The sequence below is a fragment of the Archocentrus centrarchus genome, chromosome 1 (genome assembly GCF_007364275.1).
Source record: "Archocentrus centrarchus isolate MPI-CPG fArcCen1 chromosome 1, fArcCen1, whole genome shotgun sequence".
Lineage (NCBI taxonomy): Eukaryota > Metazoa > Chordata > Actinopteri > Cichliformes > Cichlidae > Archocentrus > Archocentrus centrarchus.
Window position 1 is genome coordinate 23,027,419 of NC_044346.1, and position 15,328 is coordinate 23,042,746.

General features: G+C 43.8%; 1 protein-coding gene across 1 annotated transcript in view; it reads right to left on the minus strand.

Moving 5' to 3' along the window:
- rbfox2 (RNA binding fox-1 homolog 2) overlaps window positions 1-15,027 on the minus strand; it is a 39,279-nt gene extending 24,252 nt beyond the window's left edge. Inside the window, 2 exon segments of the mRNA XM_030728042.1 lie at window positions 5,902-5,952; window positions 14,006-15,027. Of these exon segments, the coding sequence (XP_030583902.1) occupies window positions 5,902-5,952; window positions 14,006-14,257 (303 nt within the window). The 5' untranslated portion in view covers window positions 14,258-15,027.
- Between the last annotated feature and the right edge of the window lie 301 nt (window positions 15,028-15,328).

Below are 15,328 nucleotides of genomic sequence, written 5' to 3' on the forward strand. Positions count from 1 at the left end.
AAGGATTTTAAGGGTTGTGAAAGTGTATGCGTTGGCCAAGCAAAGCCAGTGACTCAGAGCGGTAGCTGTAGCTGGCTTACTTTCGGGTCAGTTAGCAGCAGCAAGTGTGTCTGAGGAGGCATGTTATAAAATGTGCCGGTCTGCTGCAGTCTCACTACACTACTCGAGGAGACAAGGAGGAGAGGAGAGGAGAGGAGAGAGAAGAGGGAACATGGTTATAAGCTAACTGGGGCATCGCCGGGTCATTTCACATGAATAATGACGTTTCAGGTTTTTACTTTCTCTGGCTTCCGGCCATTGCTCTACCGCCTAATTCAGCAGACTTGACTATGGAAAACGTGATTCATGTTGTTAACAGCAGCTTGGATTTTAGCTCAATAATCGGATTAAGTGGTGAAGTTTGGTGTTCAGCTCAGATCTTGGCTTCTGAGTCTGTGCTGTTGTTACCCAAGCTGCAAACAGCTGGAGAAACATTTTATAACATGCCTGTGGCATACCGATGAGCCAGGAGACACCCTCTTGTTAAATTATTCCATCCAACATCAACCCCTCCTCCATCAGCCCCCCCCCCGCTCTTCCTCTCTGCTCCTCTTGCTGCTGCTGTTCTCCCTTTCCTCCCACTCTCTCTGCTGTGCGCTTCACTTCTTTACGCTTCATAAAATCCAGACGGGACCCTTGCATACGTCCCGCCCCCACACATGTCAATCAAGCCCATTTGCCTCATAGCAACAGGATACCAGCGCTATCCAGGCTCCTCCTTCCATTCTCTCCTCCATCTCCTTATAGGGTAACATGTATGCTTGTCAAACAAACCCCTCCCGATCCACCCCCATCCTTTTCCTTGTAGGGTCTCCCCTTCCTCGCACGCCATTTCTGGGAGACTCCCCTGCCTCATACATGTGCACAGGAACATGCATTCGCACACACAATCTCCGACTTTCCCTGTCATCTCCTCACTAGCTGCATAAATGGTCTGTTCAGCACCACTGCAGCATTTTATGAAAGATAAACACCCCAAAAAAGATGATGACAGTATTTGTTCGCGTTTATTCCACATCAGAATCCACACGCCATCCGGGACAAACACATGCGCAGGTGAGCATACAAACCTGCAGACAGATATGCATTTACCCAACATCAACACACCTCTTTCAATACATTAGAGATGACCATGAAACTAGTTTGTCCTGTTTGACGTTCAGAAAGAGCTCTGCAATAATTGTTTGGTTGTCCGGTGTGGTTTAGAAATGTATGCAAACCAGCTGCGTGACAGTGTTGTCACTGTCAACTGCACCGCCTAAAGAGTCAGCAAGGGCAACCCCTATCCCTGTTTTTTTGTTTTTTGTTGAAGCTGCACAGATGCCTCATGCTGAGCACTTTCAGAGCAGTCAGAGAAGCATGCAGCTGGAGGAGGCAGCTCAAGATTTACACCCGTCCAAAATGTGTTTACATCACAAAAGATTTCCCATCAACATTTTCCTCATGCCTCGAACCATCTAACAATCAGCGCAAAATGAGTGACTCATCCAAGTTGCCACGGCAACAAGGTTCATTGGGATCAGTTAACGACCATCATTGTTACCCCTGCAAAGAATCAATAACAAGATTTGGGAGGTGGAGGCGTGTGAGTTTCTTTTTTTTTTTTTTGGGGGGGGGGGGGGTGAATCCTCACGACCCGTTTACAGTTTATGCTGCGTGGCAGGCTGCGCATAGCTTTTGCACCAGGTAGGCGCCTCTCCCTTGCTTTAGGGCACACGCTTAGGTGGGGCTTAAGAAAATATTTCTTCTGCACTCGATCTGCTGCTCTCAGCTCTCTTTTGCAGGAGAGCCCTAAAATTATTAGCAAAAGCAGTGCTATTAAGGAGGTAATAAATTACCCCCATTGTAAGGAAACTCTGAACACTCACACAGACATAACTGCAAAGTCAGCTTTACACACTGAACTTGCGTCACTGAGCAAACTAGCTGCTTCTATTTGACCTACAATATGTGATTTCCATACTGCTCTCCCGTGTCTGTCAACCCATTTGTCCTACTCTTCCTCACTCTTCCTCACTCAGGAGCTTCCTTAACTGCTTGGGGGTGGGGGTGTGGGGGTCCCGTCACCCTAAAAAAATCCATTTCCTCTGCTCATGCTCCCATTCCCTCTCTCCTCCTCTCTCTTCAAACCCTTCCCCCTCTCTTCCAGGGGCTCTTAAAGGAAAACATTGAGATAACAGCTGCCAGAGCCCCGGGGAGAGCGAGAGAAGGGAGAAAAGAGGTCAAACAGTAAAGAGAGCAGGAATCCAAGGTACAGCTGAAAGAGAAGCACGCACGCACGCGCACACGCACGCACACACACACACACACACACACACACACACACACACACACACACACACACACACACACATGCGCGCGCGCGTGAACACCGAGAAGAAGAAACACACGCTCATCCTGACTCACACAAATTGAAATGTAATGATATGAACATGACACTTCATGCACCAACTTTGCAGCCCACTGTGTGCTCGAGCTTGTGTGTGTGTGTGTGTGTTTGTGAAATGTGTGACACAGAAATTACAGTGAGGAGGTGTTGCTAGCTGAATAGAGGAGATGCAGAAGGGAGAAGGGAGGACGAAAAAGAAGCGAGCCATTAAAAAAAAAAAAAAAGAAAAAAAAAAAAGGCAGAGACAACTGTTCTATGGACACCTGCCCCTTTCGCTCACAGGCTTGAGCGATGTACAGAGACAGCTGCAGGGCCAATAAAGAAGAAAGAGTTTTTCACTTACCTCTCCTCCCCCAATTCCCTTTCTGTTTCCACTCTCTTGCTTCAGCTATATCTACATAGTTGACTGCAGAAATAGCGCTACTAAACCGCTACATCCAGCTGCACTGGCTGACACGCTGTACTGTATGTTCACATAAGATTCCCCATACATAATACATGGCAGAGTACAGTTTCTGGCAGTGGCAGCACTTGATGTTCAAACTGCGTGCACTTCTAGCTCTGGGCAGGGGAACAGATGCCACAACAACAGCGTACCATAATACATCGCCGCTCGTGCAGTTCAGCATAACGAATCATAATTGTGGAGATACAATCTCCAGCCTGTATCTCGCTGTCATCAACGCCTGCTACACTACTTTCAGTGTTTATATCCCCTCGTAGCAAGTAGCTGCCGAGTCCTAACAAGAGCCTGAAATGCTGTCTGACTAGACCACTCTAGTAAACGGGTCAAGTAGACTCCTCATCTGTTAGTAGTTAATTAACATTTAATGCTCGATGACAGTGTCGCCCGCTCTGATGCCGTTTCATGTACAGTCGAGCCCGAGCTCTGACGAAGAGACACAGCAGCCGTGTACACAGAGGATATGAAAAGATATCAGGATAAACACTCACCGACAACACGTTAGGATAGTACAGTCCCATCATCGTATTCTGTGCAACAACTCCAACTGTCGTCGCTCCTCTCTCTCTCTCTCTCCTTTCCTCTTCTCACGCTGCCTCGCTTTCTCTCCCTCGCCGAGCCTGTGTCACCTCACCAGCTCAGTCTCTCTTGTCTGTCTCACAGATTCAAAATCTCCCTCTCTCTGCCCCCGCTCGCTCTGTCTGCCCTGCCAATCCCCTCCCCACCTCCTCCTCCTCCTCCTCCTCTGCTGGCTTCTGTCCCTGTCACTCTCCCTCACTTTCTTACTTGCTTGCTTTCTTTTCTTTCAACCCCCCCATCTCTCTCTCTCTTTCTCTGTCTCCCACTCACTCTTTTCTTTCCCTCTCCCACTCGCTCCTTGCTTTCCCTCTACCCCCAGCCTTCTGTTTTGCTGCTGTGCCCTTGCCTGCTCATCTCTTCTGTCTATTCTCCAGTCCTCCTCCTCTCCTCCTATCTCACCCAGATAGCCTGACGCCTCCCCCTTCCTACTTCTCTGCCTCTGTCACACCTGCAAACTTTCCCCTCCCCTCTGCTTCCCTCTCATGTCGCAGTCCTCTCCTCTCCTCTCCTCTCCTCTCCTCTCCTCTCCTCTCCATGTAGGTGAGTTAACTGGGGCTGCTGGCACCACTGGGAGAGAGGAACAGAAGACTTTTCTTCTTTCTCTCTCTACCCCCTCTCAGACATACACCTTGTTACGCAAATGAGCTGGTAATTTTACACATCAGTCATTTTTCTGCAAAAGTCACAACTGCAATGATACTAGGTCAAACTGAGCAACGTTTTTCTTAATACTGCCAACATGGCACATGTCTGACTATTACCACATTAAAGGTAACACTGCGCCGGACAATATTTGTATAAGAACAACGGATGAAGTCACAAAATTATAAACTCTGCAGCTCCCTTTGGTTTTACAGAGCATTTTAACATCCTTTAGATCATTTTCTTGGCTTCGCTCTCACTGCTTTCTTTTTTTTTTTTCCAACCTGGTTTCAAACAGCGGCTAGTTCCATCAAAAAGCTCCCAAAACCCACAGTGAGCCGCGTCCAGCACCAAGCAGCAGAGAGCTAAAGATAGCATCATTATAGCTGGTAAACATATTGGAGCATTTAGCAGATATTTTTCTCAGAATAAAAACGACACCACTGGGGGCACCAAACACGCCTTGAGCGGGAAGTCTAATCAAAGATGCAACGGAAGAGGAACGACCTGTGTCAGCACGGCCAAACAAATCGCCATCATTTCACGTTCATTTGAATAACGACCATCAACTGTGCCACCGAGCACAGTAATGAAGTGGCATTTATCTTCAGCACAACATACAGCACATGAATCCTTTGCACAATTACAATATCGCTCAAATGTGTGGCGTACGTACATGTTTGTACACCAGGTGACAAATACTGTGTGAATTTGGTGGCTAAGCCATTGCCTGATGATTTAACTTTATATTAAAAAGTTTGAAAACTACTTCAATAGACAGATAAAGCCTGCCAAGTTTCATACTCCATCTGCAAAGGGCTTGTCTTCCCCTTCACACTTGGGACTTGTGCTACTCTCCAGGCTCTTCCTTCCAGGAGCCTTTGATCACATCATTCTCACACTGCTGCTGACAGTTTAGCACCTCAGTGTTGTGGAAGCCTCCGCTGCCCGGCATTGTTTTCTTCCTCTATGTCATCTTTTTTTTCCCTCTGGTCGGAGGCCAAATCACACCTCCAAGCCCCCAAGCAGTCCTTGAATGACTTCTTTCAATCCCAACAAGAGACTGTTCGCACAAGGCAAAACTAAAATATTATCACGTCGAAGGCAATGATTAAAAGTGAAATAAATCAAAACTGTCTGTTTGACTCCCAGGCTTCTGCACTACCCACTTAGCAGTACTAAAAAAGCTGATTCTGATACTGGGGCAAATAAAAGCATTCAAGTGAAGAGAGATAGAGTGCAGATAAGCAGCCGGAGGTTGCTGGGCACCACGGAGAGCGAGGGATGAGGAGATTACGGGCAGAACATGAGAGGATGAGTGGATGAACGGAGGATGATCTAAGGATTAACCACATAAACTGAGCAGTCTAATAACACAATCAGCAGGCTAATACAAAGATGGGCAAACACACTGTAGTCTTGCACACACGTTCAAAAATGCACTGCAGTCAAATCTTTTTATCAGTGTACGCTTGTGGGCAGAAAACTATAATATCAGCATGTTTAAAGGTGCTAAAACAGAGAGAACAAGTTGGATTAACCATCTGAAAGATGATTACTAAGTGTGCATTATTGGGAACAGAAAGGAAAGTGGGTGGAGGGTAATACTGGAGGGTTGTGGAGGCGTGTCTTTAACTACACGACTGCTAATTTATAATCTACACCCCCACCTTGTGGTTTGAAGAGCTACACTGAGCCATATTAATGTTATCTGAATACTATGTAAATGGAATTGGTTGGAATGAGGGCACATCAAACAACGTGGATTTTTGCACACGTTTTCCCTTACCTGACTATGAGACGGGTATCCGTGATAACTGAGCGTCAAAGGATCGTTGTTCTGAAAGAGAGGAGCAGATTTTTGGAAACATGGTCAGCAATTTGTGAAGCAAAAAGACAAAGTCCCGTTAATAACATTTTTATTACACAACCAAAAAGCCATTTCAGTTATTCACTCCGACTTCAGTTTTGTTTTTATGCCCACTAAGCTGTTGCCTCCGTATTTGACTTTACAGCTGCGTGCCGTTTCTGACTCCTAATCAAATTAACTCACTTCTGTGACACACTCCTGCTATCTCCCAAGTCAGTCTCCTCCAGAGTTTTCCACCCAGTGGATCTTTTGTCTGCTTGTAAAGACGTGATAACGGGGGCGAGTGAGATCATGCGAGCAGTAGATGAAAGACGAGAGAGAAAGAATGAGTGTCACCGCGGCTCTTAAATCATAAATAGGTCAGGAGTGTCAGCGAGCATGAAGCCCATCGGTGTGAAATGCGATCATGAGCCCTGATGCAATCTCCAACACATCCCTCTCAATGTTCTGGCTCTGCAAAGCAGCGGCGGATACATCAAACATCTGGTGAGTAATTACAGTAAAACAAGATGCAGAGGAGAAAAAAAAATCATTTGTTTATGGCCAAATATTAAGCATAAGTCATTCCTCTACTCCCTAAAATAGTTTGTAACTCACTTTATTCGCTCTCATAATACCGTGTTCCGGCTTTTATGCTAATGTATTCCATTAAATGGAGGCGCTTTTCACAGCAATTACAACACACTTTGAAGGGAAAAAAAAACAGATTTGCCTGTCTCTGACTTCATATCACTAGATTAGAAAACAACCCAGCTTCTCCCTCCTCCCTCTGTCCTTCCCCTCTGATCTTCCTTTCATCTGGAACCAATGTCCCTCGTCTGCTCTGTACCCAGGGGGAACACTTTGCTCTGTGCGCTTCACAGCTTGAGTTTGCCTGATTAATACTGTAGCCATCTAACTCTGGACCCCATGGGGCCGTTTCACTAAAACTAAGCACAACATTTCCAAATGTAAGAGGCTCGGTTGAGGAGGAGGGAGCAGGAAGCGTCTTCGTGATTGAAAAATGCAGCTTGTGCGAGTCTATCTCAGAGCCAAAAATGTACTTAGTGAACTGGCTTTGGGAGGTAGAAGCTCTAAATAATGAATCACCTCTTAGAGGCTTGAATAACATGAATAAAGTATGAACCTTACTTTACGGTGAGGCCAAACTCTAAATGCAAAACACTGAAGGTATAGGGAAGGAACGAGATTTATGGAGCGGGTACACTGCGTCACAGTGAAGGCGGTGTTCTGAAAGGCACACATCTGGAAACGTCATATGAGCAGGAAAATGGGGAAGGACTGGAAATGCAATGGGAAACGGACAGTATAAAAAAAAAAAATGGAGCGAGCAAAGACAATGACTCATACATGCGCAGAGTCATGTGCTTAATTTCCTTAAGCAACTGGGAGGGATAAGCGGGGAAGGGGTGGGGGTGCATTGGAGCCTGTTCAAGATGAGTGTATCTCGGTCTCACTCAACACCGCGGCCACTTGCGCTAGACATGAGAAACCAAAAAGATTCTGTACTTTAGGTAGCCAGAGTTAATCATGGGTCAGCCTAATTTGGAGGGGGGGTTCTGTTGTTGCTGGTGGTGGCAAATGAAGGAGCGCTGACTCGTTCTGGGGTTGGTGATGGTAATGACTTTTGGGGGAGGGGTGGCTAAAACAACAGAAGAAACTGCAGGGAAAGACCGGGTGAGCAATCAGGAGAAAGTAAGAAATGACCTAAAGTCAACAGATGGCAAAGATGGGGAGGAGGGGAAGGAGAGGGAAGAGAGACCAGCTTGCCGGACGTGGAGGGGAGATGGGAGCAGTCCTGTAATAATTAAATCTGAAAGGAAGTGCAGGATGAGAGGCTCAGTTACCTCCAGGTTTCTCCTTCACTCAGCAGAAGTATCCCACTGTACACACGAACCCTGATACTCCTCTCCAAAAAAAAAATAAAAAATACAGGTAGGGTAAGGGTGTGTGTGTGTGTGTGTGTGTGTGTGTGTGTGTGTGTGTGTGTGTGTGTGTGTGTGTGTGTGTGTGTGTGTGGGATGTCTAATTTGGTCACAAGACTCGTGTCTATTCCTATCGCGCCTTGGGACCGCTGCTCTTCTGATGAGACGGAGGAAAATAGGAACTACATTTCACTACTCTGAGAGTCATCCTACCTAACTGCATAGCAGGGCGCTCCATACACTCAAGAGGATGCGAATCCACTTCTTCCACAAGGCACTTATGTGTTAAGCCTCCAAACAGTTGGCCAGATGATCTAAAGTTTATTTTTTTCCCCTTCAGTATACCTCACATCCTTCTGACTTTCCACAGTAAACCTACACGTGCTTCTTTGAGGGCAAGCTGGCTGGAATCACTGGGTTTTTGGTGCCTGCTTTGACACTTCTGGCATGAAGATAATCATAACGCAGCATCGGCTGCTGAATCACATACTACATAATGAACCCGCTGAACACAATTGTGACTTGGATCCACCAATTTATTTCAGATCTGATAAAAGAGAATTAACATTTGTATGTAATTATTTACCACACCGCATAATTGCCCATAATGATTAATCGACATTATCCTTTCATTCCATCATCATTCCAGTGAAACTAGAGATTGGTATTGGATTTTTGGAACCAATACTCATGCCCATATTTTGAAGAATATTGTGGCCGCTGGCCCCATTTACACATTTGAAGATGTTAAACTTCACTCTAAAAGGCAGTTGAACTTGCACATAATGTACATAAACAGTGCCTGTGGGGAAAACTAAGTACAAATAATCAGACCTATACATCATCATCATATACTTTTAGTACTTTAGTAACTATTTTCATTGCAGATTATTCTGCACATTAAATTGTTGATTTTTTTTTTTTTAGAGAAATGATACACAATAACTAAAAATATCATTGCATTTTCTAGAGTCCCAGTTGGTAATTTACTAAGTGTATCAATCAAAAAATAAATAAATATATATGCACCTATCAACCAGCCAGGAACTGGAATTGGCTGATTTACAGTGTTCCTGGCTTTGACTAATGACTGGTCAGTCAGCCTCACATACGTCTGATTACAAGCTGGTCTGTTTTACGCACGCACGCACGCACACACCAAAATGTCATTAGTGTGGAAGCTCCTTACTATGAGTGAAGACACAAAGTTTGCCAAAGTAAACCATGGTCCCTCTCACGGTTAACTCTGGCGAAAATGATTAGGTTTCTTTATAGCAAAATTAATGAGACACATATATCACCCTCACTCAGCCGAACAGGGACATTTCAGAGAAACTAACAAAAGGGAAAGTGGCTAAAGCTATAGCTATCCAGAGCTCAGAGCCAGCCTCAGTATGAGCAAAGGGTTGAAGCAGTTCGGAGGAAAATTACAGAGACGAGTGAAAAAGGGAAAAAGGGTTTACGTCCTCTTATCTGGTGAAGTTATGAACACACTGGAAAATGATCCAAGTACCTGACATTTGTTTTATTTAATAAATCTGTTTCCTTTTTTTTTTTTGCACTAAGGTAACATATGTCAGGTAAAGGTAGAATAAAATAAAATAGAATAGAACTTTATTGATCCCTTGCAGGAAAGGTGGGTGTACATGAACTCATTTTCAGTTAATTATTTGCACCACCTTCCAGGAGCAGAGCACTTTATTTTCAGCTGTTTAACTGAGAGAAGATCCTGTAACTTGATACTTGGGAGGAAAATTGTAACGTATAATAATTTATTTTCTTACAAAAATAATATTTTGCATTGAAGAAAAGTTGATTTTTGCTTGTACAATTCAGCAAAGAAAAGTGGGCCAAAATTCCTCCCCAGTGATATGAAAGACTCATTGCCAGTTATTGCAAATGCCTGATTGCAGTTCTTGCTGCCAAGTGTGGCACAACCAGTTATTAGATTTAGGGGGCAATTACTTTTTCACACAGGGCCAGGTAGGTTTGAATGGCTTTTCTTTCCTTTAATAAATGAAATCATCATTTAAAAAGTGCCTTTTGTATTTACTCGGTTATCTTTGTCTAATAATAAAATGTGTTGATCTGATTTGAATGTGACAAATATGCAAAAAACTAAGAAATGCGGAAGGGTGCAAATACTTTTTCCATTACACTGTACATTTGTCATATATATATATATATATATATATATATATATATATATATATATAAAAATCAGTGTATCTCCAAAAAAAATAAAAGACAAACTGAATAGAAAATGGAGACTGTTTCTACTCAACTAATCCAAATAAATTAGCCAGAAACAACAACTATTTATTATTAGTGGTTAAAAATCAATATTCATACTATGTTATATATTATTACATAATATATATAGTTATTTATTAAGGGAAAAAGACCATAATAGCACGACTCTGTGCAATTTTCAAACACAATGCCTAATTTTCAAATAAGCATGAATAAATGTAACACTATACCCCACTTCATGCCAGAAATACTGTTAAATCACCTAACTGCACAATTTAGCAGCTCAAAAGAATAACTTTTTAGTACTACAGTTAAAAACATTATTTTATGCAAAACTGGGAAATACAAGACAATAACAGCTCATTTTTGTGCAGTTCTCAAATACTGAGACTGACACCTAACTTTTAAATAAGTATGAACTGACACTGTAAAATCACCTGCCTGATGTTAATATAAGGATAAGTACACTTTAGTACATCAAGCCGACTCTCAAAACACTGCGGGTCTTAAACAAGAATCAGTCAAGAGATTTCTCCTTGCAATTTATCACAGAAAATCAGGGGCCCAAAAACTAAACAAACATTCTCCACCAGCTGCAAGAGAACATTTTTCTTGCTGACATTTTCATACTATTTCAGTGCAGGGGCTGAGATGAAAGTACAGCAGGGTGATCCACCTACATTAACGTCCTAGTCAAGTCATTTGTCCTCAGTGCTGTCGCCCCAGGCAGGACCTTATTAGGTTAGCGAGAGCCCCAGTTCCTACACAGAGTGACAACAAAACACGGGCCGCGCAGCAGCAGGCCAGATGGATATTGAAGCCGACAAGCTACTCTCAACAATTCCCAAAATCTGACTGGAGCTGAAGACGCAGGGTGATGTTATGAATCCTCTGTCACCCTGAAAAATGCAGGACTTCCCCGGTACTGCACTGGAATGCAATATAGACTGATTGTGTGTTGTTCAGTTGGCGGAGTGAGCAGCACACTCATTTAAAATTAGAGAAGGGTAATGGCAGCGGCAGGAAATCAGTAGCTAATTTCTCTGAACTCATATTGCTGAAAGCACTCAGCTTCTTTTTTTTTTTTATTCCTTCCTTCCACTGGCTTTATTTGCCCTCGTTAGCTGAGCATTCAGTCATTCACTGCTTGCTGCACTGATTTATAAATGCACTGCTGCTCTGCTAAAACTTTGCAGATTTGACTCAACAGAGCACTTCCTCCCCTCCACTGTGATGACATCAGAGCCTAATGAGAAAAACAGCAGTGTCAATAACCAAACGGGAAAGATCCCATTATTAGGCCACAGTGGTGCAAATGACTTTCTCTCTACTGCAACCACACCCCGTTGTACTGGCTTCATAGGTCAAAGTTCAACTCTTGCCATGTCATCAGGAATAAAGACTTCTTTTTTTCTTTTTAAATCAAGAAGGGAAAAAAAAAAAAAAAAAAACGAAGGAAAGGAGACAGCGTGCTTTACAAGAGCCAGGGTACCAGATGCTGTAATATTTTCCAGTATTTACCCTCCTCTGAAGATTAGCTTTACAGACGGCCTTCTCTGTAATTTTATAGACGTTTCTTGGAAAGTAAAGCATTCTGATTTAAGAAACAGGAAAACTGAACGTCCCCCAACCCAATTTGTCTCTAGAACCTTGATGGTGTCAGCAGGTTAGAGGAATAAATATATGTCACAGTGTTTTACATACACATACTGGTACTGGGTATGTGTGTGTGTGTGTGTGATTCATTAAGCATGTGGCGCAAAGCACAGCGGAAAAACAGTCTATATAGACGACCCCCCCCCCCCCCCCCCCCCAAAAAAAGGCCAACTGTAAATTGACACTTAGTGGAGATTTTGGAGTAATGAAACACAAATTTGTGGATGCATTTGCTGCCTTTTACTATTTTCTTTCTTTTTTTTTTTTTACTGTTACCATTTACTGATTAATCTTTATAACCTCTAAAATAGAAAATAATGAAAAGTATATCTTAAAATGTTCAAAGAGCACATGTTTAATGTAAAAAGTGGTGAAAATGCACTTATATTGTGTTTACTTAAGAAACTGAAGAGGACCACTTAAGCTTTTTCTGTTTTCTGACATATGTATACATGTTACAGTGATGGGTGACCATATTAAACACTCAAAATTTTGAATAATGAAGCTCAGGCTTCAGAATGCTGGAGAGGAGCTAAACCAGCTCGTTCCAGAGGATGAACTGAAGGGTTGCACAAAGGCCCAGTACAACACCAGCAGACATATTCACTCGCTACATAAAAATATAGAGTTGGAATTGCGCAAATATCCTATGACTCGTCTGTGTAGATTCTCAGCCGTCCAGATCACGGGAGTCTGTGGACTATCTTATGACTCGTTTTCTATTAACCCATTAATACACTAAAAGCAGCTCTACACAAATGACTACACTATATAAGCTTCATCTGGTTATCACCAATATGTGTGTGACAGCATCCCATAAAATCCCGTGCCTTAAATAAGGATCTCAGGGATCAGTGCGGTTATAATGCCCCCTCCAGTTTGAGATGTGATCCCATTAGCTGGAAACAAAGCCTCTTTACTGCCAGTGATAGGGCAAATCTGCTCCTGCACCATCAGGGGCGGGGGGGCAGGAGGGATCTCCTACTCTAATTTCCGGACTGTCCAGCCAGTTCACGTTCAATACGTTTTAGGGGCTGAAGCTATCGATCTGTGCTCCTCTCTCCCACGCAAACACACACGCTCTCTTCCCTCCACATCTGTTTTTAAGTGCATTACATTTCTAGCCCCGTCTGTCAGCACTCCCTCGACTGACAGCAGGACCACGTTAAAGCCAGCCATTTAGTTTTCCAAACTGGAGCAAACAAGCCACTTCACCTCCATTACTGGAGCTTTCAGCGACGGAGAAATAGCTTTCTGTCTTCCACTGGAGTACTTCACCCTACATAATCCACTTTAATGATATCCAGAGCATCTTCGGGCCCTCATGTGACGCTCTATTAATAACGATATTTGCCCATTTTTGGATCAATGAAGGGAGGGGAAAAAAACTGCAAATTGATTTTGCTGACTCTGGAAGAAAAGACATTACTCCAAAACACTGTGGCGGTAATGTTCATAAAAGGGGTGTAAGGCTCCAGCCAATTAGACTGATTACATTTGGACTGATTCCTGCTCAGCAAAAGTGGACATCTTTGTTTACCTTAGGCACCTTGTAGTCTGCCCCCTCCAAAAAAAGAGCACACAGTCAAGATATGGGCACTAACTGCCATTGTAAAGCAAATGTTGCCCACACTCATGCCACATAGGAATGTTTTCTTTCCTTTTGGGTGTAGTAAAAGGTCAGGTTTGTTTACCTTCTTCGCCCTCAGCTGGGGCTGTCTGCGTTTTCATAAACCAGAAGATGTTCTTTGGAGAGTTTTTAATGTAACTAACCAGTTAACAATGAACCGGGTAATACAAACTGGGTTCCTGCTATTCCTCTTTGAAGTAACCATCTGAGCGTCACTGTAGCAGCTTTAACAGTCCAGTTAACACCATGAGTTACTTTGTTACTAATGCAGCTCCATCTCCAAACAGCATGTACAGTCATCTACAGCTGTGGTGGCATTTCCTGCACAGCTGGTAATGGACTGAGGAGACACAGGCCTGCATGCTGGGCCCTCTGCTACAGCTGTAAACTATCTGCAGCTATCACTCTGCTCACATGTAACCACAACAGAAACATTGGTAAATCGTGAGATTAAATTATCAGCATACGTCAAATTATTAAGAGAACCCTTGCCTTGCACCACGCTTGTGTTTAGTCGTGTTTGCGTTACTGTATTTGGACAAAAGATTCCCCTCTGTACCTGACCAACCTCGCCCATTCCTCCTGAGCCGTCGATGCGGGGACGCTTGCACTCCGCCCCGGCCGAGTCCACCAGAGCCGCCGCTGTCTGTCCGTCGGGCTCCGGGTCTCCTCGCTTCATGCCCCGAACAGCTGCAGGAGCGCCACCGGGGTTGGGATGCACCCCGGCCATGGTGTCCAGCTCTCTATCCCGGTCTATGAGACCCCGGGACACAGGCAGCATAATGGATGCAACGTCGGTCGACATTAACATTTAAAAATCTTCTTTTGTTCCCTCTCTTCAGCTATACGGGGGCTAAAATAACCTAATCTTGTGCAGCTCTGTGCTTAAGTCGGCGGGGGATTAAAACCGTCTTTTAATATTCCAAGTAGTCTTCAATGTATTACTATAATGATGAAGATTATTATTATTATTATTTTTTATTTTATTTTTTTTTACTGGGCCTTTGTATGATCCCCCAGTGAGTTGATGTATCTGGAAATGTTTTGGCCGCCTGGCTTAAAATTTTCACTTAAAAAAAAGAAAGGAAATATCTGATAAGCACCGTTTTCCTCTTATTTCATAACACAGTCCCCTCCAATACGAGCAGTTTTGTCAGGATAATTTGCAGCTATGAAGCCCCTGTCTGCTGACCGTGTATTTATTTACTGCGGGGCTGCCTAAGAGGCCTACGTTATTTCAGATCATAACAAACCAATTAAACAAACACCGATCAAAACAATGGCTCCTGAGCTTAGCCTACCGCCTAGTTTCCATTTGCTCCCCCCTCTTTTTCCCCTGTAGGAGAGCCGTGTGTTTTAAGAGCACAACATCAATACCCTACCGCAACCTCAAGAAGAAAAAACCCTCAACATGTCTTCCCTGTCGCCTTTTTCCTGCCTATTAGCCACAGACTTTTACCACAGAGCAGAGGTTCACTGAAAGTCAATCCTCCTCAGCAGCTCTCTCTTCTCATGTTAGTCCGCAAGTCTGCGCTTAAAGAAAAGACGGCTTCTTCCCTCCCAAAAAACAAAAAAAACAAAAAAACAACCAACCAACCAAAGGACGGACGGACGGACGCCGGGGCTGCAGTGTTTCCTTGTCCCTCTCTCTCTCTCGCTCGCTCGCTTATTTTCTTTCCGCTCTCCGTTTTCCCGGTGTGTTCATGTAGCGTGTGTTACAGAAAGGAAACTGTCCTCCCTCCCTCCTTCCTCCTCCTCCTACTCTCTTGGTGTAGTCATTCCCCTCCTCCTATCTTCCGCTCTGCCTTTGAACGCTGAGCCATGCAGCCATGCAGCCTACAAATACACGCAGTGTGCCGCAGTGCTTCCATACATTTCACCG